Source organism: Motacilla alba, chromosome 28 (genome assembly GCF_015832195.1).
Source record: "Motacilla alba alba isolate MOTALB_02 chromosome 28, Motacilla_alba_V1.0_pri, whole genome shotgun sequence".
Taxonomy (NCBI): domain Eukaryota; kingdom Metazoa; phylum Chordata; class Aves; order Passeriformes; family Motacillidae; genus Motacilla; species Motacilla alba.
In genome coordinates, this window is record NC_052043.1 from 264,130 (window position 1) to 288,633 (window position 24,504).

A 24,504-nucleotide genomic window follows, 5' to 3' on the forward strand; every position below is an offset into this window, starting at 1 on the left:
TCGGCCAGGCGGCGGCAGCGCGCGCGCCGGGGACACGAACGGGACCGGCAGCGACACCGGCACCGGGACAGGGACCGGCACCGGGACCAGCACCGGGACCGGCACCGGGACCGGCACCGGGACCAGCCCCGGGGCCGCCCCGGCTCCGCTGCAGCGCCGGGAGCGCGCGGAGCTGCCGAGGAGGAAGCGCCGCTGCCCAGGTGCGTGTCCCGCGGCGGGCACGGGGGGTCCCGCGCTCCGGTGTCACCGGCACCGAGCCGAGGGGACAGTGACACACCGCGGCAGCGCTGTCTACTCCGTTTCTCCTCCTCCGGGGGCTCCGTCCGCTCGCCGGCGGCCGCACCGTCGGGGCGCACGGGCAGGGGGAGCGGGGCCGGCCCGGGGAGGGGCCGGTGCGGCCGGGCCGGCGCCCGGCGGGCTGCTCTGGGCACGGCGGAGCCCCGGCCCCCGCCCCGCCGTCTCGGGATGGCGGGCTATAAAAAGCCTGTGGTTTGCGCCGAGCTCGGGGCGGTTATTTTTACTCGTGTCTGCGCAGGGAGGAACGCCCGGGTTTAACCCAAAAGTGCAGCCTGGGTGGCAGCCGCCCTGCCCCGGCCCCGCCGCCACCTCCCCGCCACCCCCGGGGCCGCCCCCGGGGCCACCGGCGCCGCCGGGGGCTGCGGCTGAGCTCGCGGCGCGCGGGGAAACTGAGGCACGGCAGCGGCTCGACGTGGGGGCAGTGACAGCGGTGACAGCGCGCCCCTCGCTGGGGTGGCACCGCGGCCTGGCTGCTCCCGGCACGTGCTGGTGGCACCCGGTTCCTTCCCGCTCCCGGGAGGGGACAGGACACGGCCACGGCTCCTGCCAGGGGCGTCTCCAGGGTGGTGGCACCTTCGTGTGGCGTCTCCAGGGCGTCCCAGTGCACCTGGGTCCCCCTGGCACCCGTGGAGAGCGAGGTGGCTCCTCTGCCAGGTCTCCTGCCCAGCACAGCCCGCTGCCAGCGTGTCTCTGTCCCCGTCCCTGTCCCCGTCCCTGTCCCCATCCTCAGGGGCTTTTCCCTCTTTTAGTGACAGAAACGCTCCCGGCGCTGCCAGTCTGGAGTTTCCCAGGGAATGAGCCGCTGTGGGAGCCCGGGATGAGCAGGAAGGCGGGGTGGGGCCGTGGGCAGCGCCCCCCGGGGGCCGCAGGGCATCCCTGGGGGCATGGGCTGGGAAAGGAGCGTGGGTGACAATCAGGACAGCCCAGCCCTGGCCCTTGGCCGCGTCACGGTGACCTCTGGGAGCTCTGGGGGAAGGAGGGAGGTGGGTGCAGGCCCCAGGTCTGGCTTAGGATCCCAAACCTGCCCTCCAAGCCCAGGGCACCCTCGACATCCCAAAACAGTGGATTTGGGGAACTTTGGGGAACTTCAGTGCGAGGGGAGAGGGACCCTGGTGGGTCACGCCAGCACTGGGGGGTGCACAGCCTGGCACGCTGCTGGGGGGCACCCAGGAGGATTTGGGGGCAAACCAGGACAGGTTAAACCCCTTGAATGTCCCTCCTCTTCCCAAAAATCCCCGCAGGATTGTCAGGAGCAAAGCAGCTCTGTGAGCCAGGCAGCCCCAAAGCCACGGGGCCAGCCCCGAGTGTCCCCAGCCCCAAATGCAAACCCCAAATGCATCCCAGCCCGATCCCATGGGAACTGCGAGTTCCCTCCCTGGATGTGGCACCCACCGAGCCTCAGCGGTGCCCTGGGCAGGAGGGGGGTCCCTGTGTCCGTCCACCCTCCCGAGGGCCACGAGCCACCTGGGTTTGGGGCCTTTTCAATCCTTCCTCCTCCCTCACACTCATTTTGGAACCGAAAATCCTCCACCCATCGGCGCCGGGCCGCGGCAGCGCCCGGGACTTTCGCTCTGTGTCACCCCTGGGGTGACAGCGACAGTGACAGCGGGGTGACAGCGGGGCGGCAGTGTCCCCCAGAGCCCCACAACCTGAGGGGTTTTATGGCTGTGGGTATTTGGGAAGCGGCAGCCGGGGTTGGGGGAGGTGGTGGTGGTCCCAGAATCCCCCCGGAGCCCCACGCCCACCTTTGCCCTCCTCCCCAGCTGCCTCCTCCCGCTGCCAGCCCCGGGCTGGTTTGCACTGGTCGCTTGTTTAAACAACCTATAAAAAGCAGGAGGGCCCGGCCCCAACTCCACGCTCAACTTTGACTTTTCCCCGTGCCGGGCTCGGGATGCTGCTCGCACCAGCCCAGCCGTTCCCAGGGGAGCCCCGGGATCCAAACCACGGGGCCAGGGCTGCACTTGGCCCTCCGGGCCCAGCACTCCGTGGCTGGTGCTCCCAAAACCCACATTTCAAACCCCGTTTCAACCCCCCTTTTTGAAATCCCCATTTCAAACCCCCATTTTAAATCCCCATATCAAACCCCCATTTCAGACCCTCATATCAAACCCCATTTTAAATTCCCATTTCAAACCCCCTTTTTGAAATCCCTGTTTCAAACCCCATTTCAAACCCCATTCCCAGCCCCATTCCCACCCCTGTTGCCCTCCTGGTCCCATCACATCCCCTCCCTCCCTCCTGTGGGATTTTGCTGCTCCTGGCTCAGATTCTCCCCTCCGTCGGGATGGAAGCTCCTTCTCCCTGCTGAAATTGTGTTTTTCCTCCCAAAACGCTTTTTGGGAGCTGCCAAACACCAGCAGCGGGAGTTTGAGAACCACTGCCCTCCCAGCCCTTCCCAGTCACCCCCAGCTCTCGGATTTGCAGCAAAACCCTCATAATTTGGTAAAAAACCCCTTTCCTGCCCTTTCTGTGCCCCAGGGGAGGATGGATTTCTGGGGAGCTCCACGACCCCGACTCGGGGCTGTTTTGGGGGAGCGCTCAGAGCCCGGAGCAGCTTTTTCCTTTAGTACCCCACCTGCCTGGATTTTCGGATGAATCTGCTGGATTTGGGATTTCTGGGGCCGTCCAGGGTGTGAAGGTGCTGGAGGCCCCGCTGTGGTGCTGGGGCTCCCACGGTGGCTCATGGAAAAAGCACGCGGCTCTCCCGGGTTCGTTTGGTCTCAGCTCTCTAATTAGGAGCTGGAATTAGGAATTTACACCCCTGGATCAGTGGGGGATTGTCCCCAAGCAAATCCTGGGAGTTATTTCATGTCCCTGCTGCACGTGGGTGGGGACAATCCATCCATCAGCCATCCATCCATGGATCCATTGATCCATCCCTCCATCACCCATCGATGGATCCATGAATCCATCCATCATCCATCCATCATCTATCCATCCATGGATCCATCATCCATCCATCCATCCATCCATCCATCCCTCCATCACCCATCGATGGATCTATGAATCCATCCATCAGCCATCCATGCATGGATCCATCCCTCCATCACCCATCTATCAATCCATCCATCCATCCATCCATGGATCCACCATCCATCCATCCATCCCTCCATCCATCCATCTATCAATCCATCCATCCATCCATCCATGGATCCATCATCCATCCGTCATCCATCCATCCATCCATCCATTCATCCATCCATCCATCATCCATCCATCATCCATCCCTGTGTCCATCCACCCATCCATCCATCCATGGATCCATCATCCATCCGTCATCCATCCGTCATCCATCCATCCATCCATCCATCCATCCATCCATCCATCATCCATCCATCATCCATCCCTGTGTCCATCCACCCATCCATCCATCCATGGATCCATCATCCATCCTTCCATCCATCCATCCATCCATCCATCCATCCATCATCCATCCATCATCCATCCCTGTGTCCATCCACCCATCCATCCATCCATGGATCCATCATCCATCCTTCCATGGATCCCTGTGTCCGTCCATCCATCCGTCCATCCATCCATCCATCATCCATCCATCCATCCATCCCTGTGTCCATCCCTGTGTCCATTCCTGTGTCCATCCCTCTGTCCATCCATCCCTGTGTCCATCCATCCATCCATCCATCCATCCATCCATCCATCCATCCATCCATCCATCCATCCATCCATCCCTGTGTCCATCCCTGTGTCCATTCCTGTGTCCATCCCTGTGTCCATCCATCCCTGTGTCCATCCATCCCTGTGTCCATCCCTGTGTCCATCCCTGTGTCCATCCATCCCTGTGTCCATCCATCCCTGTGTCCATCCCTCCCTCCTCCATCCATCCCCCGAGCCCCCCAGGCCGGGGCTGCGCAGGGACAGGGGGGTGTCACAGCCGGGCCAGCCCCCCGCCCCGCACGTGCCAACCCCAAGCTCCAGCCCGAAGTGCCACCCCCAGGACGGACCCGGGGCCCTCGGGGTGTCCCCAGGGAGCGCCGCAGGTGTCGGAGCCGGGAGAGCCCCCCAGGGACGGTTGGGAACGGGAAAACCTCTCCTTTTCCAGCAGGGAATTCTCGGCGCTTTCCGGCGGGGCCGGGGTGGTCTGGGCACCCCCTGGACCTCGGGGGGCACGGGAGGGGGGGTCGTGCGTGGGCCCGGGGACACAGGGTGGCAGCGGGGCCGTGGGAACGGCAGCGCAATTTCCTTCCATAAATTAAAATTAGTTTTGATCAGCTAAAAATAGCAGCCGAGCACGATGGTAAAATGGCAACGCGCTCGAGAGGGGGAAGCGGGACACGCCGGGGGCACCGGGGGACCCGAGGGTCCCCAGCTGCACCCCTGGCATCGGGGGGGCTGCTGGCCCAGCCGGGGGTCCCAAAGCTGTCCCCAACACGGAGCTGCCACCCCGCTGCTCCCCGGCCCCGCTCCTGCCCCGCGGCTGGGCTTGGGGACAGCAGGGACCGAGCCAGGCTGGGCCTGTCCCCGCATCGGGGTGGGCACCAGGGACCCGCTGGGGACATCTGGGTGCCACCCGCGGTTCTGCCCCGTCTGTGGCATTTGGGGACGCTGGGGTGGCTCTTGCTGCGGGGGTGGCACAGGAGCAGGAATTGGGGGCTGTGGCAGCGCTGCGGCAGGCTCGGGGGGCGCTGGCACCCCTCAGCCAGGGTGGCAGGGGGGTCACCAGCCCCGTGTCCCTGCCCGGCGCTGGCTCACGCGGCCGCAGGGGCGGGTGGGTGGTTTCACTCTGCTGTCTCCTCGTGCAGCCACTTCCTGGCCTGCGAGTGGCGGAGGTCAAATTTAGTCTGCTGGAGCTTAAAAAAAAAAATTTAAAAAAAAATCCCCAAATTTGAACCTAAAACCAACCCTTTTGTTTGAGGGACCCTCCCCGCCGCCAGCCCGGCCCCCTTTAAAACGCCCTCCCCATCCCACGGAGCCGCCGGGAGCAGCTTCGGGAGCAGCCTCGGAGCGGCCCCCCGGCTTTGGGGTGAGGGCTCTGCTCCCAAAGCCCCGCTGAATTTGGGATCCCGTGATTTGGGATCACGGCCACACCCAAAAGTGCTCAGGGAGCGATGGATTGGGGTGGCTGGGCAAGGCCAAGGGGATTTTTTCTCCTCTAACCCATCAGAATTTCCCAATTTCCCCCCATTTTCCGCTTGGCCACCATCTTCGCGGAGGAAGAAATGACCGAACTTCCTCTGAAAATCGATTTTTTCACAGCCAAACTTATTTTTGGTGGCGCTGGGGCGGACTCTGGCTGGGGACAGCCCCGAGGGCTGTGGGGCTCAGGCGTTTCTCGCTCTTTTCCAGCCCCAAACCCAGCGGAGGAGGCGAAAATGGGCCGGAAAAAAATCCAGATCAGCCGGATTTTGGACCAGCGGAACCGCCAGGTAGGGGCTGATGGGGCGAGGCGGCGCCAAGGTGGGGGTGAGGAGGAAGGGAGGAAAACCACCGCGTGGGGAGCATTTTTGGCAGAAGCGGGCGCCGTTTGTGGTGGGTTTCACGGCCGGCCCCCCGCAGGTGACCTTCACCAAGCGGAAATTCGGGCTGATGAAGAAGGCGTACGAGCTGAGCGTGCTGTGCGACTGCGAGATCGCCCTGATCATCTTCAACAGCACCAACCGCCTGTTCCAGTACGCCAGCACCGACATGGACAAGGTGCTGCTCAAGTACACCGAGTACAGCGAGCCCCACGAGAGCCGCACCAACTCCGACATCCTCGAGGTAGCGCCCGGGGGCGGCCCCCGGGGCCCCGCGGTGGCCGCAGGGACACGCTCATTGTCGCCTCCCCGCAGACGCTGAAGCGCAAAGGGCTGGGGCTGGAGAGCCACGAGCTGGAGCTGGAGGAGGGGCCGGAGCCGCCCGGGGACAAGGGCAGGAGGCTCGGGGAGGGCGTGGATCTGTCGCTGGCGCGGCCCAGGTTTTATGTGAGTCGCTGGTGGCACGCGGAGGGTCCTGTCCCCTCCCTGGCCTTGGGTTCTGGTTCGTCCTGCAGGGTCCCTGAGGGTCTCTGTCCACTCCTTGTCCTTGAGCTCTGCTTCACCCTCCAGGCCCTGAGTGTCCCCAGGTGTCCCCATCCCTGTCTTTGGTTTCTGGTTTGTCCCCAGGGGTCCCCAAGGGTCCCGAGGGTCGCTGTCCCTGACCCCCGTGTGTCCCCGGGGGTCCCCAGGGTCCCTGACCCCCGTGTGTCCCCGCAGAGCCCGGTGCCACTGCCCGAGGCCGCCTACGGCAGCTCGCCCCCGGGCCCCGAGGGCTCCCTGGGCAGCGGCAGCAGCTCCCCGCAGGCCCAGGGCCGCTCCCCCGCCTTCAGAGCCGCGGCCCCAAAGCCACCGGGACGGTCCCCAGGGCCGCTGCCCCCAGGTAGGCTCGGGGACACTGCGGGGGGTGGGTACGGGGGAGGGGACCCTGCCGTGGGTGTCCTGTCCCCACCCTGGGCACCCGGTCACCACCATGGGGCCCTGTCCTTGCTATGGGCACCCCATCCCTGCCATGGACACCCCATCACTGCCATGGGCACCCCCTCACCCACCATGGGCACCCCATTACCATCTTGGGCACCCCATTCCCTCCATGGGCACCTCCTCCTTTCCACGGACACCCCATTCCTTCCACGGGCATTCCATCCCCACCATGGACACTCTGTCCCTTCCACAGACCCCCCATTACAACCACGGACACTCCATTTCCAACATGGACATCCCATCCCCACCATGGCGACCCCCTTCCCTCCATGGGGACCCCATTCCCTCCACAGACACCCCATTCCCTCCATGGACACCCCTCCCTGGACACCCCATTCCCGGCCTGGCCCCCCTGTCCCGGCCTGGCCACCGCGTCCCCTCCCTGGGCTCCCCCGAGCCCCGAGCCCCGCGGGGACTTTCCCCGCCCGGCCCCGCATGCAAAGCTCCTCCGGCGGGGCCTTCCCGGGCGCGGGGCCGGGGCTGCGTGGGCAGGAGCGGGGCCGCAGCTGTGGAAGCACCGGCGCGATGTCGCTCCAGCTGCATCCTGTGCCGGGCCAGCACCGGGCCCGCAGCTGCACCCTCGGCCCGTGCCGCCGGTGCCTCCCGAGCGGCGCAGCCCGGCACGGGGGGCTCATCCCCTGCGGGTGACAGAAAAGCGGCCGGGAACGCCACAAACCGCGGGGCTTGAGCGGTGGGACCCCCGGGGGTGGCAGGTGGCACGGGATGGGGACGGGCAGCGCCCCAAATCCTCGCGTGGGGACAGTGGGGACAGCGGGCGCGCTGGACGTTCCCACGGGACACCCCGGCCGGGTGCGGGTGCCCCCCGGCAGGGGCTTTGCAGCCCCCGGCCCCTGTTTGCGGCCCCAGAGCCACGTGCAGCCACCGCCTTGGCGTGTCACCTCCTGTCGCAGCCTGGCCGCAGCCCAGGTGGCCCGCGGAGGAAGTGGCTCTGCCGGAGCGCGGCACCGTGCAGGCACACACGGCTGCCCTCGGCTCCGGGGCCACCGCGGCCACCGCGGCCACCGCCGCGGGGATCCCCCGAGGATCATCCGTGTCCCGCTGTCCCTCTGTCCCCCAGGGCTCAGCTACCCCCTGTTCCCTGCCGCCAGCCTGAGCCGCGCCCTGGCCACCAAGACGCCACCGCCGCTGTTCCTGGGGGCCGAGGGCCGGCGTGGCGAGTGCCAGGGCAGCGTGGCGAGCGGCCGCAGCGGCGCCGGCGCAGCGGTGAGTCCGTGTCCCCAAGGCCACGCGGCTGTCCCCTCCCCAAATGTCGCTCATCGCATCCGCCCCATCCTCCGGAGCCTTGCTGGGGGCCCAGGGAAGGGTGGGGAGGGGTCCCCCAGGGGGTTTGGGGCGCAGAATTTATTGGGGTCCCCCCATTTCCCGCAGCGGCCGCTGTACCCCGCCCTGCAGACCCTGAGCCCCGGCAGCTCCGGCCTCCCGAGCCACGGCCTCGCCGGCTTCCCCTTCCTCAGCCCGGCCCAGGCGGGTGAGTGGCGGTCCCTCAGCCTCGGGACAGCCTGGTCCCCTCCTTTTGTCACCCCCCTCCCCGGGACAGCCTCGTCCCCTCCTTTTGTCACCCTCCCCGCTCACTGTGTCCTCCCACCCCGCAGATTTTGGGGCTGGCGAGGTCCCGACGCCCCCCGGGTTCCTGCAGCCCCCCCCGGCGTGGCAGCACCCCCGGGACATGGCAGCGCTGGGGTGAGCGCGGGGTGGGGACAGGGTGGGGACAGGGCAGGGGACAGGGCGGGACAGGGGACAGGGCAGAGGACAGGGCAGGACGGGGGGGACAGGGGGGTACAGGGGTGGCCCTGCGGTGGGGACAGGGGGGACAGGGCAGGCATGACATGGCAGCACTATGGTAAGGACAGGGGTGGCCCTGGGGTGGGGACAGGGGGGACAAGGCGAGGGTGACCCCATTCTGCTGCCCCCACGGCTGTCACCTCCCAGCCACGGGCACTGCTGGCACCGAGGGCAGCCCCCCACCCACCAGGGTGCTCTTGGGGGTCACCCCGAAGCACCCCCAGCTCATTTCCAGACCCCCTTGGACCTTTGGGCCCAACTGGGCCAGAACCAGCCCAGGACAGGAACCTGGGGGCGTCTCAACCCCTCTGGGGGGGATCAGGGGACACCCAGCAGGTGACGCGGGGACAGTCCCTCACCCCGTCCCCTGTCGCCGCAGGGCCAGCAGCCGGATCGTCCCCGCGGAGGAGCCAGCCGCTGTCCCCGGCGCGTCCCCGCAGCGCCAGGCCATCAGCATCAAGTCGGAGCGGGTGTCGCCGGGGCTGGGCTGTCCCCCGGGCCCCCCCCAGCCCCCCCTGGCCAGCCTGGCGTCCCTCAGCGAAGCCTCCCGAGCCCCCGGCGACCTCCAGCCCCGCGATGACTTCGCCAAGGGCTTCCCCCCGTACGCGCCGGGGCCGCCGCGGCCGCTGCACGACGAGCAGAGGGTCCCTGTCCCCACTGTCCCCACTGTCCCCACTGTCCCCACGAGGAGGGGACAGCCCGTGGACGTTTGGCAGAGATAGCGAGGCCGGCGGGGTGCGGGGAGGGGGAAAGCCCGGCTCGGGCGAGCGGCCCCCGCTTCTCCCCCATCTCAGCCCCTCGGGAAGCCCCCCCGTGCCCCCCGGTGCCACCGGGCTCCCTGCAGGGTCACTGTCCCCCGCGCTGGGGCTGCAGCTCCTTGAGACCCCCCCCACCCTCCCCGGAGCCCCCAAATGCCACCGAGTCCCCTCCTTTGGCTGTGCCCGCCGCCCCCCGCGCTGCCGGGAGCCCGGCGGGTGGCGGTGTCCTGTCCGGTGGCGGGGGGCACTGTCCCCTCCCGGCCCGCGGTGTCCTGTCCGGTGGCGGGGGGCACTGTCCCCTCCCGGCCCGCGGTGTCCTGTCCGGTGGCGGGGGGCACTGTCGCCACCTGTCCCCGCGCCTGTCCCCGCGCCAGCAGCGTGTCCCCAGCGTGTCCCCAGCGAGCGGGAGTGGCCGGGAAGTGCCACGCGGTGGCAGCAGGACAGAGAGCAGCGGCAGTAGCTCCGACCCTGCGGCCCCGGCCCAATTCCGCGGCCAGGGGGACGGGGACAGGGGACGGGGGACAGGGAACAGGGGACAGGGGACTGGGACACGCTGTGCCCCCAGGCCGGGGCTCTTTTCTATTTATTATCTTCGCACCAATAAAGCGCTGGGGGGCTCGGGGTGTCTGCTGTGAGGTTTTTGGGCTCAGGCCGCCCCGCTTTGGGGTGGCGCAGCGTTGATGTCCCCACGGCAGAGGTGGCACGTGCTCGCACCCCCTCGATCCCAGCGTCGCTGTCCCCCCCCCCCGTGTCCCCCAGGCTCAGAGCCACCTCTCGGGGGTCACCGAGCAGCGGGGTGGGGGACAGCCGGGCCACCCCTGGTCTGCTCGGCTCGTTGGGGCTCAGCCGTGCTGCCCCCTCCCCTCGGCGACCCCAAAAAAGCCTCGCGGGGGTCCCCGAGCGGGTGGGAGAAGGAAAAACCCCTTAAAATGGGGATTTGGGGGGCAAGGCGGGGCTAAAGGGGGGGTGGGCCCGGCCCAGCTGAGCTGAGCCTGTTTTAGCTCGGGGCTGGGCTGGCTTTGGGGGCTCTGCCGGTTTTTGGGGTCTGTGCTGTGCTGGCACGGCCACAGGCACGGCCACGCTGCTGGGGGGTGACAGGGAGGGACAGCGGGGTCCTGCAGGGCAATCACCCCACGGGGACATTCGGGGGGGTTCGGGTCCCCCCCAGCACCGCTTGGGCACCCCCAGGTCGGGATCAGGCAGGGCTGGGGGTCCCCCCACCCTCCAGAGCTGGGCCCCTTCCCTCGGCTGGGGGGGATTACAGCCCCGAGATTAAAACCCGGGCGGGAGATTAATCCCGGCCGGAGTTCGCCCGGTTTAATCGGGCGCCACAAATGCCAGGCGGGATTAGGGGGCTGCGCCGAGCCCCGGAGCCGGGCTGGGCCCGGGGCCGCCCCCCGAAGGGTGGCAGGGACCCTCCAGGGCCACCTTTGGGACCGGCCCGGGGTTTGTGGCGGGCGAGAGGAGGCGGCACAGCGGGCGCGGGAGTGGGGGCTGGGGTAAGAGACACTGATTGAATGGCAACGACTGCGTGATTTATGGTTTGCATTATTGCACGGCTCATTTGAATATATGCTAATCAGGCTTTTTTTTTTTCCCCTCTTTTTTTTTCCCTCTCCCCCGGTTTTGTTTGTAAGATTTAGATTTGCTATGGCAACCCGCTGGCATGGAAGGAGCGCCAGGAAATGTCAGGGCGAGGTGAGCCCCGGGGAGGGGCTGGGGGCGGCCGGGCTGGGGTGGCGGGGGTGGCGGAGGGGGTGACACGTCGCCTCCCAGCACCGGGACACGGGAACGGCCGGCGGGACCCGGAGGGCAGCGCCGGGAGCTGCCGGAGCCGCACGTCCCAGCCCTGCCTGCAGGTCCAGTAGCGCCCATTGCGACACGTCCCAAACTGGGCTCGGGAGGTGCCCCGGGGTGTCCCCAGCCCCGCTTTGGTCCCTCACAGCGGCCTTTCCGTCCCTCTGTCGCCAGCCTTGCGGAGAGGGCGGCGTGCCCCATGGCGCTGCCCCAAAGGTGGCTCCCGGGGACCCGCGGCTTCCTTGGGGTGACGCTGGGAAGCGACAGAGCTGCGGTGTCCCCAGTCACGGCCCAGCGTGGCCACCTCTGGCGCTCCGTGACCCCTTCCCGGCTGGCCCGGGAGGCGGCCCGGTCGGTCCCGGTTACCCGCAGGCCCGCCCGGGGGGGCCGCGCTGCTCGGGGGGCGCTGGGCTCCAGCGGAGCCGCCGGGGCTTTGTCTCCGCTCCGAGCCGCGCCTCCCCGCGCTGCGGGCGGGAGGTACCGGGGGGGCCGCACCCCAATTTGGGGGTTGGGGACCCTTCCATCCGTGCCTGGGATCGGTGGGTTCGGGGGTTATTCCTGCCCGCAGCAGCTCCTGTCACCGGGTCCCCTGGGGGGTGTCCGAGGGGACATCCCGGGTGGCCACGGTGTCCCCACCCGTCACTCTGCCCGCGCTGGGGAGCTCAGGGACCGTCCCGGGGCAGCCCCACGGCCACGCGTGACCGCGGACAGCTCCTGGGACACTCCGGGTCGTCACGGTGGCTCCGGAGCCGGTGTCCCTGCAGGGCCGCCCTCTCCCACCGGGACCGGTCTCCGCCGAACCGGGGCCGCTCCGCGCCTTGTAACGGGGCAGCAACGAGCCCCGGGGCTGCGGCCCCGACGGAACGGAGGCGGCCGGTCCCTCCCGGCGGCCCCGCCGCCTCGAACCGGGGCCGAGACGGGCACCGGGGGCCGCCTCCCCCCGCGCATCCTCCCCCAAACACCCACTTTGTTGTTTTGCAAAAGCCCTGAAATATTCATGGCGCCGCGCCGAGCGCCTCTTAATGAATTTTTGATCAAAACTCCATCAGGGAGCTAAAACACGCCACCCACTCCCCTAAATCCGCGCCGTCGGGGGTGGGGGGCAGCGGGCCCGCCGGTACCGGCGGCCGGAGGAGCCGGGCCCGGCCCGAGCGCCTTTTACCGGGGGAAGCCCCTGGGCAGCCCGGGGGTCTCACGGCCACCGGCCGCGGGAATTACGAGGCTGACCGCAAGATTTGGCGTGCCCGACGCCCAGGCCAGGCCTCCTGCTTCTGGCGGGGCCGGCAGGGAGCGGCCGAGCCGCCGGGCAGCCCCGGCTGGACGGGACGGGCGGCGGGCGGCCGGGGCCGCGCGTCCCGGTGCCCCCCGGCTCGGCCGCGAGGAATATTCGTTAATGAGGAAATGCATAAGCGAGCTCATTAGGGGAGAGCGCGGAGCCCGAGGCGTCCCGGAGCACCGAGCCGCGGGCCGCTCGTCCCCGGGCCGGGCAGGACTCGGCAGGACACCGGGGCGGCACCGGCACCGGCGCGGTCCCGGTTCGGCGGCGGCGGCCGCGCATCCCGGCGGCTCCAGGGGCTGGAGCCAGGCCCGGCCCCGCTCGGGGGCTCCGGGTCTGCAGCGGGTTGGGCGTCCCTGGGTGTCCCTGGGTGTCCCCCCCTTTTCCCCGGGGCCGAATTTGGGGCGCAAAGCCCCCCGGGCGCTGCGCGGAGCCCCCGGGTTATTTTTAGCGCTCCCAAAATCCCGCAGGAGCGGGGGGAGGGGGGAATCCATTCCCGGCCGCTTCGCGGGGGTTTGGAGGCGTCAACCCGCGGAGCAGCGAGGATTTGGGGCGCAATCGAATAAAAACCAGCCAATTTCTGCTTCGTTTCCACGCAGTGATCCCGCGCGGCCCGGGAGAGCGGAGCGCCCTCCGCAGCCCCGGGAGGGGGGCAGGGGCAGGAGGACCCCCCAGCCCTCCCTGCGCACCCCACGGGGTGCCCCAAATCCCGAGGGTCCCCGGGAAGGCGAGGTGGGGTCCCCGGAGCGGCCGGTGCCGCCCGCTGCCCGTGCAGGGCCGCATCGGCGGGGTCAGCGGGATTACTGTTATTATTATTATTACTATTACTATTATTATTATTATTATATCTCTTTTTTTAATAATAAAATCCTCGTTATTTTTAGGTTCTGCTGCTGCCAGAGCCGCCCCCCGCCCCCGCGCTCCCCCCAGCCCGGTTTGCCCCCTCCCTTCCCCGGGCTCCGGGCGAACCTATCCCGCTGCCGCGGCCAGCGCGTCATTCCTTACGTAGGAAAATATGGAGAAAGCAAGGAAAAAAAAAAAAAAAAAAAAAAAAAAAGACGCATTTTTTCCCCTCCTCTCTCCCATCTCCATTTCCAAAAGGGACAAAATGGATGTTTGGGCGGAATCCACCCCCCCGTCGCTGCCGCCTCACCCCGAGGCCCCGCTGGCGGCGGGGCCGGGGCTGCCCGGTGCGCTCGGCGGGTTCGAGCGGCGGGCAGACGTTCCCCGTTTAACCCCACGTAACGGCAACGTGATCGCGGGGGGCTCCGCTTCCCACGGCCCCCGCCGGTGCTCTCCGGGAGCCGCAGCCCGGCTTCCGCCGCGCCTGGATGGCCCCGGGCTCCGCGTCCCGCCCGCTGCCGGTGCCGGTTCCCCCCAGCCCCGGCGTCCCGGCGGCTCCCGGCTCCCGCCGCCGCTAAGTCAGTAATGGACGCAGAGGTGCGGAGGGAGGTAAATAATCCCCGCCCCGCTCCCTCGTTTTTTCCGCCGCCGTTTTCCCCCCCCTGTCCTTTGCCCCGCACTGAACTCCCCCCCGGTGCGCCGGTGCCGCCGGTGCCGCCGGTGCCGCCGGTGCCGGAGGGGCAGGGCAGGGCTGGGCGGGCACCGGCGGCCCCGCTCCCCCTCCCGCTTCTCCCAACTTGGAGGAAGTCTGCGAGGGGGGACCCCGCGCCTCCCCTTCCCTCGCCTGATATTTTTAATTTTTATTTTTTTCCGGGGGGTGGGTGGGGTGTTCTTTGCCCTCCCCCCGCCCCATCCCGGATTAGGGTCCCGGCAGCCCCGGTGTGAGTGTCGGGGTGGGGGTGAGACGGCGCGGGGAGGCGGGGGGGGGGGACGGGGACGAGGCGTGGAAAGCTGCCCTCCCTCCGGCTCCCGCAGCGCCGGGAACAATGGCCACGGGCTCCGTGGGGACAATGCCCGGCGGAGCCGAGCTGCTTGGGTTGCAGGACACGTCCACCTCCGCCTCGGCCACCCCGGGCCCCGGCCCCCCGCTCCCCCGGGGCCCGCGCCCCCCGTTCCCCCGGGGCTGTGGGAAAGCGCGTGGCCGGGGACGCCAGCGAGGGGACACCAAACTTAGCGAAAAGTGTCCCCCGCCGCTCCGCGGGTCGCCTCCGTCCCCCGGCCGCTCCGGGGTCCCCGCGGAGCCCTCGGCGTCGCCGTCACCCGGCGCGGCTCTTCCCGCCAACTCCGGCGGGCGCCGCCGGCCGCGGCTCAACAGGTCCGGTACCGGGCGGCGCCCAGGTGCGCCCGGCGCCGCTGCCCCCGCGCCGCCGCCCCTTCCCAGCCCCGCCGCGCTCCCCCCCGCGCCCCCCCTCCCCTCATTATTCCTGTTATCCCAAGGCAGCCTCCGTGCCCAAACGCCGGCATGTGCGAGGCAAACAGAGCGCGATTGTTCCGAGCCTGGGAACGCGCGGAGGGGGCGCGGGGGCCGCCGCCCCGCCGCCCCCCGCCCGGCCCCCCGCTCAGACGCGATTGTGATGGAAATCGGCCTTTCCCCGCATGCTGTTGAACTTGATGTTGACTCCTTTTCTTTGGAGTTTCACATCTCCTCGCTCACTTGTTTTGTGGGAAAATTTTCTCCCGAGCTTCGGTGTGAAATTAATTAATCGGGGCCTCTAGATGGCAATGGGACACAAAAGGGGACAGCCCGGGGAAACTCCGGCAAACTCACAAAAGCCACCCCCGGGGTTTAGAGCCCCGGGGACGGTCGGAAGCGACTGCCCTGCCCTGCCCGGCGCCCGAGGTAAGGGGCTGCCGGAGCGCAGTTTCGGTGTGTGCAGCTATTTTTAATTTTTTTGTAATTAATATTTTGCGGGGGAAGGCTTTGGGGTTAAAAAAAAAAAGCAGGGAGCAGGGAGGAAGGGGCGTGAGAGGTGCTGTGTGGGGTTGGGGTGTTGTGTGGGCATGCCCTTCCATCCCTGCGTTGGTGCGAGGTTGTAAAAACAACAACAGCAGGAAAAAAAAAAAAAAAGGAAAGAAAAAGAAAAAGAAAAAAAAGGACATAAGGAAAAAAATCCCCTTTAAAAAGGTCGGGGTTAAATTCGGCATTTCTGGCGAAAGGAAGAAAAAATAATTGTTTCTCTTGGTTTATTGTTATTTTTCCCCTTGAAAACAAAAAAAGAAAAAAGAAAGTGTCTGGGGGGTTCTCCTGCGCCCGGCTCTGCCCGAGCGGGCTCGGAGGGAATTCCGCGCCGCCGCTCCCCGAGCTGGGGAATCTCCGCCGCGCTCGGGGACGGGGGAAATCCGTTCGGCTCCAGTTTGTCCCAGTTCGGGCTGGGAATGGGCGCTGGGCTCCCAGAGCCTTCCCTCGCCCGCAGCTGCGGCGGGAGCAGCGGCGGCGGGGGCAGAGGTGGGAAATCAGCTTTTCCTCGGGAGCACTTCGCAGGGCAGGCTGCGATGGTTTTCAGGCGCATCAATCTTCTGCCGAGCGTTCGGGGCTTTGGGGGGAATATTTTCGCAAATATTTAGGCCAAAAATACGAGCGTCAAGCGCCACCCCGCTCTTTGTTGCTGCGACACCTTTGGGTGACAGCGGCTGCGGGAAGAAAATCATTAAAATCTGTTAAACCTTTCGTTTTCCCCCGCATCGATATTTTCAGCTGGGCGGGAATTCGGGGCAATTTGCCCGGGGGTTTGGGGACCCCTTTTCCTCGGGATCGCTCCCCCGCCGCTCCCGGGCTGCTGGAATCGAGCTGCGAAGCGACGCGGAGGGAAACGAGTCGTTGGATTTTAAATGCAAATAATTCCCAGCGACGTTGGAGCCAAACGAGCGGAGGGGGGAAAAAAATTAGAAAAAAGAAAAAATTGGGGCGGGAAAAGGAAAAGAAAAAGACGAAGAGGGGGGAAAAATCATCTCGGCGGGAAAAAAAGCGGGGAGGGAAACAAACAGCAGAAAAATCCACTTTGGAGGGGAACCGGGCCGGGCGGGAGAGCGGCTCCGGTGCCCGGGGAGCAGCGGGGGTGCCCGGTGCGAGGCTGCGGTGCCCAGGGAGGCGGGAGCTGGTACGGACAGACAGACAGACAGATGGACGGGCAGCCGCTGTGGGGCTGCCCCAAATCGAGGGTGTCCTGACAGCAGAGGCCGTGTCCCAGCGCGGCCCTGGCTTGCGGGTGGCTGTCCCCACCCCGCGCGGGGACGGCCCCGGCTGTGGGGGCACCCCAAGCCCTGCCCGCGGGCGGCACCGGCCCCGGTTGACCGGGCAGGGGCTCCAGCGCCGCCCACCCCCCGCCCCCGCCGCCGGCCTCGCCGGGAAAGTTGCTCCAAGTTGGAGCGATGGCGGCGGCTCCTCCTGACGCGTCTCCTCTCTTTCCCTCCCCAGGTGGGCACGGCCGAGCGGCGCGGCGGGCACCGGACACCGGGCGAGGCGGAGGCAACGGCGGCTCTCCCCGGGCTCCTCCCCAGCGGCAGCCCCGGGACGCGGCCGGTAGCACCGGAGGGATGCGCGGCAGGTGCGGGACCCGCAGTTGGTGGCGTTACCGGGAACGGTGGCAACTTGCCGGCCCGGCGGGGAGCGGCATCGCTCGGTGCGCCGGGACGGGGCCCCGCGGCCGGCCGGGCTGCCGGGGCTCCGGTGCTCCGGGGAGGGAAGCGGGGCCCCGCGCCGAGCCCCGCCGCGCTGCCTCCCGCCGAGGCGGCCGCCGGTTCCTGCGGCGAGCGCCGTGCTCGCACCGGAGCCCAACATGGCTGCTGTAGTGAAGGTATTTCGTTCGCACCGGGGTCTGGGCGAGGGCAGAAGGGGGCACCGGGGCCGCCGGGGCCGGCCCAGCGCCCGCAGCCGCCGGGGAACCGGGGCCAGGCGGGCGACGAGTCGGTAAGTGGCGGGAGGAACGGGCCCGGGCGGGCCCCGTGTGGCGCCCGGCGCGGACACGCGTGGGGCGGCCGCTCCCGCCGCGCCGGTGATGCCAGGCTCCCCCCGCGCCTCTCGGGGGCGCAGAGCCGTGCCCAGCGGGCACCGCAGACCGCCGGGGGCCAACCGGGCCGCCGCGGCCCGCCCGGGCCCTGCGCGGTGCCAGCGGGCCCCTGGGCGGTGAAAGCGGCACCGGCGGCCCCGGCGCTGCCCGGTGCGGCCGCTCCCGGTACCGGGCTCGGGCCGGAGCGGCTCCCGGGGCGGCGGCGAAGCTCGGCCGGTCCCGTTCGTTCCCTCGGCGCTCCTTGCTGGGGTTTTACCCTCTGGGCAAACGGGACCCGGCCGCGGGCAGCGGGACCCACCGGCAGCGGCGGGGCCCGGCCGGGCGGGCGGCGGCCGGGGAGGAATTTCGGAGCCCCGGTTCGGAGGTAACGGCGGCGGCTCGGCCCACGCGTGGTGCGCAGCGTGGGGAGGACGGCGGGCAGCGGCAGCACCGGGGCTGCGCCGGGGGCCGAGGCGGGAATTTGGCACCGCGCTGGCATCATCTCCCCGCTGTCCGCGCCCGGCCGTGCCGCGGAGCACCGGAGCCGCGGGGGCGGTAACGGTGATCATTAATAGCGGTAATAATGATAATCAATTAGCGGCAGCTCGGTGAGAGGAGGACGGAGGAGGCACGACCCCGCAGGGCCCCGGGGCGCGGCGCGGCCGCCGTTCAGCACCACGGAGAGCGGCGGGGCCGGTGCCCGGTCCCCGGTGCCCGGTGGCGGCGGGAGGAGGCTCCGCTTGCTCCCCGCGATGCTGCGGCCGCCGCTGGCAGTTTGGGGGGCTCCGGCCAAGGGCTGCCCAGCCCTGGGGGTGCCCGGTGAGGGGCAGAGAGCCCCGCTGCTCCCGGGGAGCCTCCGGTGCTGGCGGGTTGGCATTTCCGCAGGCGCCGCCGTTCCTTCCAGCGCGGATATTCCATATATTCCATCTATTCCATCTATTCCATGTATTCCGTGTATTCTATAGGTTCCATATATTCCATATATTCCGAATATTCTATATGTTCTGTCTGTATAGGTGTGGGGATATAAAAGGCCGCGTGCGGGCGGCGGGGCCGGGTCGGGTCTCTGCCTCCCTCCCGAAATCGGAGCACCGGCAGCGGGAGCCGGGCCCCGCCGCCCAGCCCGAGCCGCCGTTCCCGGTGTCCACGGCCGGGGCTCAGCCCGGGGCTATGCCCGGGCCGCCGGTTGGTTTCGTTTTCCGCCGTTTCACCGGGACTCGGTGCCGTGAGGCCGCCCCGGGAGGGCTGCGGAGCCCCCGGGGAAGGGCCAGGCCGGGGAGCCGGGGACGTGACGAGCCTGGGGACAACCGGGGGGACATTCGGGGTCCCCGCGTGGCCGTGGGTTCGTGTGCAGGCACCTGGGCGAGCGTGACCATCGGTGCGAGCGCTGCTCCGGGGCTGAGACGAGCGCTGCGGGTGCCCCGGTGTGCCCGGGCACCTTGGCGCGGTTCGTGCCCGCAGCGGCCGCGGCTGTGCCCCCGGTGCACTCCCGGTGAGGCGGCCTGTGGGTGCCGGGGAAAGGCCCCCGTGCCCCCGCCGCGGCCGGTGCTGCCCCGGGGTGGCGGGGAGAGCGGAGCGGGGCTCTCGCACCGGGCAGCGCCGGCGGGGACCGGCCCCGGGCGGCCGCACGGGGGGGACGTGGAGCCGGACCTCGGCCCCGCGCCCCGGGCTCTGCCCCGCCGCCCCTCCGAGCGCTGTCTCCCGGGCCAGGGGGGTTTCTCCGCGGCCGAGAGGCGCAGCCGGGGCCGGGCCCGCCGGTGCGCTCCGTTACACCGGGGATAAGGGGTGCTTCGAGCCTGAGCATCTTCCAACTTTCCCCTTGGCAAGCGGCTCCCGTGAGCGCACCCCGACGGGAGGGACCGGCCCGGCCGCCCCCCCGCCCCCGCGGCCGCTCCTCCTCCTGGGGCACGGGGGTTTAAGCCCAGCCCGGCCCGGGGGGGCGGCTCCGGCGGCGCCGGCCCGAGCGGGGTTACCCCCGGGGCACCGCCGCCTCCCCGACGGGGCGGGCCGGCTGCGACCGGGGGGGGCCCGGGCCGAGCAGACGGAGCGGCCCCCGGGGACAGCGGCGGCCGTGGCGAATGGCGCAGCCCCTCCCGGGGGGGTGACCCCTGCCCCGGCCCCACGCCCGGGCTGTCCCAGCCCCGCCGCTCGGGCTTTGTCCCCGCCGGCCGCCCCGTCCCTCCTCCCGCCCTCCCCCGCCCTCCAGCCAGTCCTGCGCCAGTCCTCAACTTTAGAGGCAGGTCCCGGAGACGCCGGGCAGCGGGAGAGGCACCGGCACCGGCACCGGGCGAGGATGGCCATCCCCAGCCCCCTCCATCCCCGTTCCCGTCCCCGTCCCCGGGCCGAGCCTCCTCCGCTCCCCGCCAGCCTGGGAAGGATGCGGTGACCCGGAGCCGACGGCGGCAGCGGCCCCAGCGGGATGAGCAGGTACCCCCGCTCCGGGAGCCCTCCCCGGGACCCTTCCGGGACTCCCCCGTCCTCTCCCCGGCTCCCGTTGGGCACCGGAGCCGCCGCTCCGCCGTTTCCCTCCGAGCGGCCGCACGGAGGGCAGGAGTTCCCCGGGAACAGCCCCCGCCGGTGCCAGGGGCCGCTGCCCGGAGCCTCCGGGCCGGAGCGAAGAGCCCCGGTGGGGACGGGGCCATCCCGGGGCCCTCAGGGTGACCCCCCCCCGGAAATTCCCGGCCCGGTCCCGCGGGAGCTGCGGGGTCCCGGCCGGGTTTGCAGGGCCCGGCAGCCGGGAGAGGAAGTGGGAGGAAGAGGAGGAAGAAGAGAAGAGCGCGGGGCGCGGGGGGACGTCCGGGGGGGCCCTTTCGGGCTGGGCCCGTCCCTTGCCCGAGCCCTTTGCTGACTCAGCAGTTCCGTGCCAGTAATTCCAGCGATTGTCCAGGGGAGCGGGCTGCGGGGCGGGCAGGGACGCAGCTCCTGGGCCTGGCTGCGGGGCTGTCCCTGGGGGGACACGCTGGGCCACCCCTGTCCCGTGCCACCCCTGTCCCGTGCCAATCCCTGTCCCGTGCCAACCCCTGTCCCGTGCCATCCCTCCCCTGTCCCGTGCCACCCCCCAGTGCCAATCCCTGTCCCGTGCCACCCCTGTCCCGTGCCACCCCTGTCCCGTGCCACCCCCAGGCCGCGGGGGCTGCTCCGAGCTGAGCCCGCTTTGAGCTCCGGCTCCTTTTGGGGGCTGTGCCATCGCCTTGGGGCTCTGGGGTGGGCACCGGGGGTCGCCGTGCCACACTCCAGGGCACCGGAGCCCATCCCTGCCGTCCCACCCCGGTGGCACCCAGGGGACGAGACCGGGGGCCGCGGTGACCCCGGCGCGGCCGAGGCGCTGCTGCCGCAGAGCTGGGGGGGTTTTTCTCTTTGGTTATCTAGCTGTATGAGTGTATGTGATATCATAAAGCTAGAGAACCGAATGTAAAAACCCTCCTGCCGTCCTCCAGGAGCCAGGGCCCCGCTGCCCCCGCGCTCCCGAGCCTCCAGCCCCGCCGCCTTCACGGAATTTTGCCTTTCATCGTTTTTTACCGAGGCCCAGAGCTGCTGCCTGCGCCTGGCTGATGGTTTCCCTTCCAGCCTCCAACCCCGGTGCTTTTCTTTTAGTAATTTTTCCTTTTTTTTTCTTTTTAATTTTTTTTTTTTTTTTTTTTTTGCCGCTGTGGTTTTAATTTCCACCCCGGCAATTAACGCCGGGCTCGCGCCGGAGATAAATGAAAGGGGCCCAGCTCTGAAAGAACCCCCTGAGAAACGCTGTTTATAACCGAGTGGAAGGAAAGTTGCTTAAATATATTACGGCATGCAAATTTTAATGTAGCACAAACCCCGTTCCCGAGGCCGATTCATCTGCCGGGGAAGGGAAATAAATCATCGTCGCTCGTCGCTCGCTCCGCGTCTGCAGAGAGATCGCAGCTTTGTTCTTCCCTGAGAGGGATTTGGGAGCATCCCAGGCTGCTCCGGGCTCAGATCCCTCCAGGATTTGGGATCTTCCCTCCCTCCCGCTCCTCTCCAGCTGCGGGGATGGGGGCTGCCCTGTGGGATCACCCAGGGATGGTGCTGGGATGGGGACGGCTCCGAGCCGTGACCCCAAAGGTGGAGCCGTGCCCTGTTATTCCCAGGAACCCCAGGAAGGTTTTCCAGGGGGGTTTTGGGGTGCAGCTCGAGGGAGGGCCCTCAGTGCCGCTCAGACTCGTGACCCCAAATGTTGATCCGTGCCCTGTTATTCCTGGGAACCCCAGGAAGGTTTTCCAGGGGGAGTTTGGGGTTCAGTGCCGTTCCAGAGAGGGAAGTGGAGATGATCCAGAGAAATCCTTGTGCTAAAAAGGATCAGGGATCAGGGATCCTTTTTAGGATCAGGGTGGGCTGCAGGAACAGCACGAGGGAGGCGGCACCGGGGCAGCTCCGCTCCCCCCTCGCTGTGGGGTCTTTGGAGCAGCAACTCCCAGTTTGGGACTGCGAAATGGGAAAAGGGAAAATGAAACGGCTCCAGGCCCCAGTCCCTCTCTCCATCCCTTCTCCCTGGCTTCCCTGCGGGGTTTCGCCTCCTCTTCCACCCGGAGGCTGCAGCAGAGGAGGAATTTGGGGGGAAATCAACAGGTTTGGCCAGAGGAGGAGCAGATTCCCTGTCCTGGATCCCTGGGATCCACCCCGGGATCCACCCCTGGGATCCACCCCAGGATCCAGCCCTGGAATCCAGCTCTGGGATCCAGCCCTGGGATTCACCCCTGGGATCCACTCCAGGATCCAGCTCTGGGATCCACCCCGGGATCCAGCCCTGGGATCCACTCCAGGATCCAGCCCTGGCGCTGATCCTGCACCCCAGGACCCCCCGGGCTCGCCCCGTTTGGGGCCTTTCTCAGGCAGGGAGGTCCTGGGGGTGTTTGTGGTGTGGGATAAAGCAGGGACAGCAGGGTCACCCCAAACGTGCTGCGGGGTGCAGAGGAAGCCGTTCCCGGTGCCCCCCGTGCCCCATGGAGGGTCCATGTGGATTGGGAACGGGAACGGCGGCGCTTCGGCCAGGATGTGTCCTTGGTGGAGAATCCCGAGGGGAATGTGCCCTGCCCTGGGGGTGCTGCCACCCTGGGTGGGCACAGGGACCCTCCCCTGTGTCCTCAGCTCTTCCCAAGGGCTGTCAGAGCAGCTTTTCCCTTCTCCCACCCCCGGCTCTCCCAGATGTGATCCCGTGGCTCCTGTGTGAGCTTGGGCAGAGAATTCCCGAGCTTCTGCGGCTGGAAGGAGCCTCTGGCTGACGGGGACAGCTGGGGACAGGCAGGATGGTGGCTGTGCCACGCCAGGAGGGACACACAGCCGCGCGCCCTCGCCTCTCCCACTCCCAGTCCCAAAAAACCCCAAAATTCCCCCCAAATCCCAGCTGGGACCCGCCAGGGGAGGGGATCGGCGGCGCAGGCTCCAGGAGCCTTCTCCTCCCTCCCGACTCCTTGTAAACCGTTTAGCAGGAATTTCTTAAAATAGGTTCCACTTTAAGGACTTATCTGCTGAATGCCATTAATTTTCTGGGGTTCGTTAAAGCAAACTTGGTCTCATAGCAACGGAATCTGTTCCAGGGAAGCAGCCAATTGCAGGCTGTGCCACCCAAGGCACAGAGAGAAAAGGAGCCTTTCAGCTTTATTCCAGGGCTCTGGGCCTTCTTAGTTTTTTAGTTTTTTTAGTTAATTTTTTAGGTTTTTTTTTTAATTTTTTTTTTTTCCCCCAGAGAAGTTTTTAATTTTCAGTGTTTTTATTCCCCGGTGGAATATTTCGGATTTTCTCCTCCGGCAAAAGAAAGGACAATATTGTGTGTGTGCGGGGAAATGGCCGTGGTTCCGCGGTGTTTGTGCGCGGGGATGGAGCCGCTTCGGGACAGCTGGGGGTGGCACTGCCAGTGTCACCCTGGGCGTGGCTCGGTCCCCGGCGGGATCCGGGGCCGCCCGGCGGGATTTGGGAGCTGCTGGAAAAGCCAGGCCGTTAATCCCCGGCTCATTTCCCCGGCCTGGCTGAAGGAATTCTCCTTATTTCCCTTTTCATCCCGCCTCTGTCCTCGCCTCCATCGGGCCCTGAGCTGCAATCTCCGTCCCGGGGAGCCCGGGGAGTTACACTTCCAAAGGGTGTTCCAGGGATGTTCCAAAGGGGACAGGGATGTTCCAAATGTTCCTAGGGAATGTTCCAGGGATGTTCCAAATGGGGATGTTCCACAGGGATGTTCCAGGGATGTTCCAAGGGAGGGAATGTTCCAGGGATGTTCCAAGTGATGTTCCAAGGGATGTTCCACAGGGATGTTCCAGGGATGTTCCAAGGGATGTTCCTAGGGATGTTCCAGGGATGTTCCAAAGGGATGGGATGTTCCAGGGATGCTCCAAAGGATGCTCCGGGAATGTTCCAGGGATGTTCCAGGGATGTTCCAAAGGATGTTCCAGGGATGTTCCAAGGGATGTTCCCGCAGCTCTCGGGGTGCCTGGCCCGGCCACTTTTGGGGCAGGGGATGGTTCCCATCCCGGGGCAGGGATGGATTTGGGATGAGCTGGGAATCTCCATCCTGATTCCAAGCCACGGATTTGGGATAAACTGGGAATCTCCATCCTGATTCCCAGCCATGGATTTGGGATAAACTGGGCATCTCCATCCTGATTCCCAGCCCTGGGAGAGGATCCGGGATGAGCATCCCGAACCCAGCGCAGCAGAGCGAGGAGGGGACAAGGGGGTGCTCCCAAAATCCCCTGAGGATGGGAGCGGTGCTGTCTTTGGGATGCCAGGACGGCGCTGCTGGCTCCGGGCTGGGATCCGGCCTCGGGATCGGGGCTGGGATACGGAGGAGCCGTGGGATGAGCGGGTGCCGGGGCTTGGGGTGGCGAGAGGACGCAGCTCTGACCCGGCCAAAAACCCCAAAATAACCTGACCTCCCCCCCGCAGCACAATATCCAGGCTTTCCTTGGGAATGGCGTTTGGAGCTGTCCATACCAGCAGCATTGTTCCCAGAGTTCCTGGCATTGGATTGCAACCTCAAATCCTGAATTTCCCCACCCCTGGGCCAGCAGCCTGTGCCACCCTCTGGCCCTGACATTTCCCACCCCAAAGTGACGATTCTTCAGCCTGACAGCAGCAGGGAGAGGAAAAAAGTCATTTATGATAAAAGTCCCACTTAAAGGGACACGAAAGGGCGGAAACCTCGGACAAAACCGTTCCCGGGATGGAGGGAATGGAAAAGCCGGGATGGGTTCAAGCTGAGGCCACTCAGGAGCCCCGGC

General features: G+C 67.3%; 2 protein-coding genes across 11 annotated transcripts in view; both read left to right on the forward strand.

Annotated features, from left to right (window-relative positions):
* On the forward strand, positions 1–10,229 carry MEF2B (myocyte enhancer factor 2B). Of its 2 annotated transcripts, none has more exons than XM_038163852.1 (9): positions 1–200; positions 5,602–5,681; positions 5,812–5,949; positions 6,087–6,218; positions 6,489–6,651; positions 7,831–7,976; positions 8,142–8,241; positions 8,366–8,453; positions 8,935–10,229. In XM_038163852.1, the coding sequence occupies exons 2-9, from the start codon at positions 5,628–5,630 to the stop codon at positions 9,275–9,277; spliced, it is 1,164 nt and encodes a 387-aa protein (XP_038019780.1). In that variant the 5' UTR covers positions 1–200; positions 5,602–5,627; the 3' UTR covers positions 9,278–10,229. The 2 variants fall into 2 exon arrangements, with proteins under 2 accessions (XP_038019780.1, XP_038019778.1); XM_038163850.1 differs by having other exon boundaries at positions 5,812–6,015; positions 8,935–9,833.
* Positions 10,230–10,313: 84 nt separating this feature from the next.
* The window catches only part of LOC119712636 (translation initiation factor IF-2-like), a 38,547-nt gene continuing 24,356 nt past the window's right edge, over positions 10,314–24,504 (forward strand). For 3 of the 9 annotated variants that reach the window (XM_038164128.1, XM_038164122.1, XM_038164121.1), the window contains exons 1-3: positions 10,314–10,812; positions 10,957–11,011; positions 16,705–16,834. In XM_038164128.1, coding sequence (XP_038020056.1) covers positions 10,648–10,812; positions 10,957–11,011; positions 16,705–16,834 — 350 coding nt within the window. In that variant the 5' untranslated portion in view covers positions 10,314–10,647. Of the gene's footprint in view, positions 10,813–10,950; positions 11,012–11,127; positions 11,173–13,464; positions 13,839–14,798; positions 15,130–16,704; positions 16,835–24,504 lie in introns of those variants that run through there. The other 6 variants (XM_038164125.1, XR_005259852.1, XR_005259853.1 and 3 more) reach the window with 6 other exon arrangements.

Excerpts from the sequence above, each read along its gene's own strand:
- MEF2B (XM_038163850.1), top strand. The coding sequence starts at position 5,628 with ATGGGCCGGAAAAAAATCCAGATCAGCCGGATTTTGGACCAGCGGAAC. Across the intron at positions 5,682-5,811 it reads TGGACCAGCGGAACCGCCAG|GTGACCTTCACCAAGCGGAA; the intron begins GTAGGGGCTGAT and ends GGCCCCCCGCAG. Across the intron at positions 6,652-7,830 it reads CCCAGGGCCGCTGCCCCCAG|GGCTCAGCTACCCCCTGTTC; the intron begins GTAGGCTCGGGG and ends TCTGTCCCCCAG.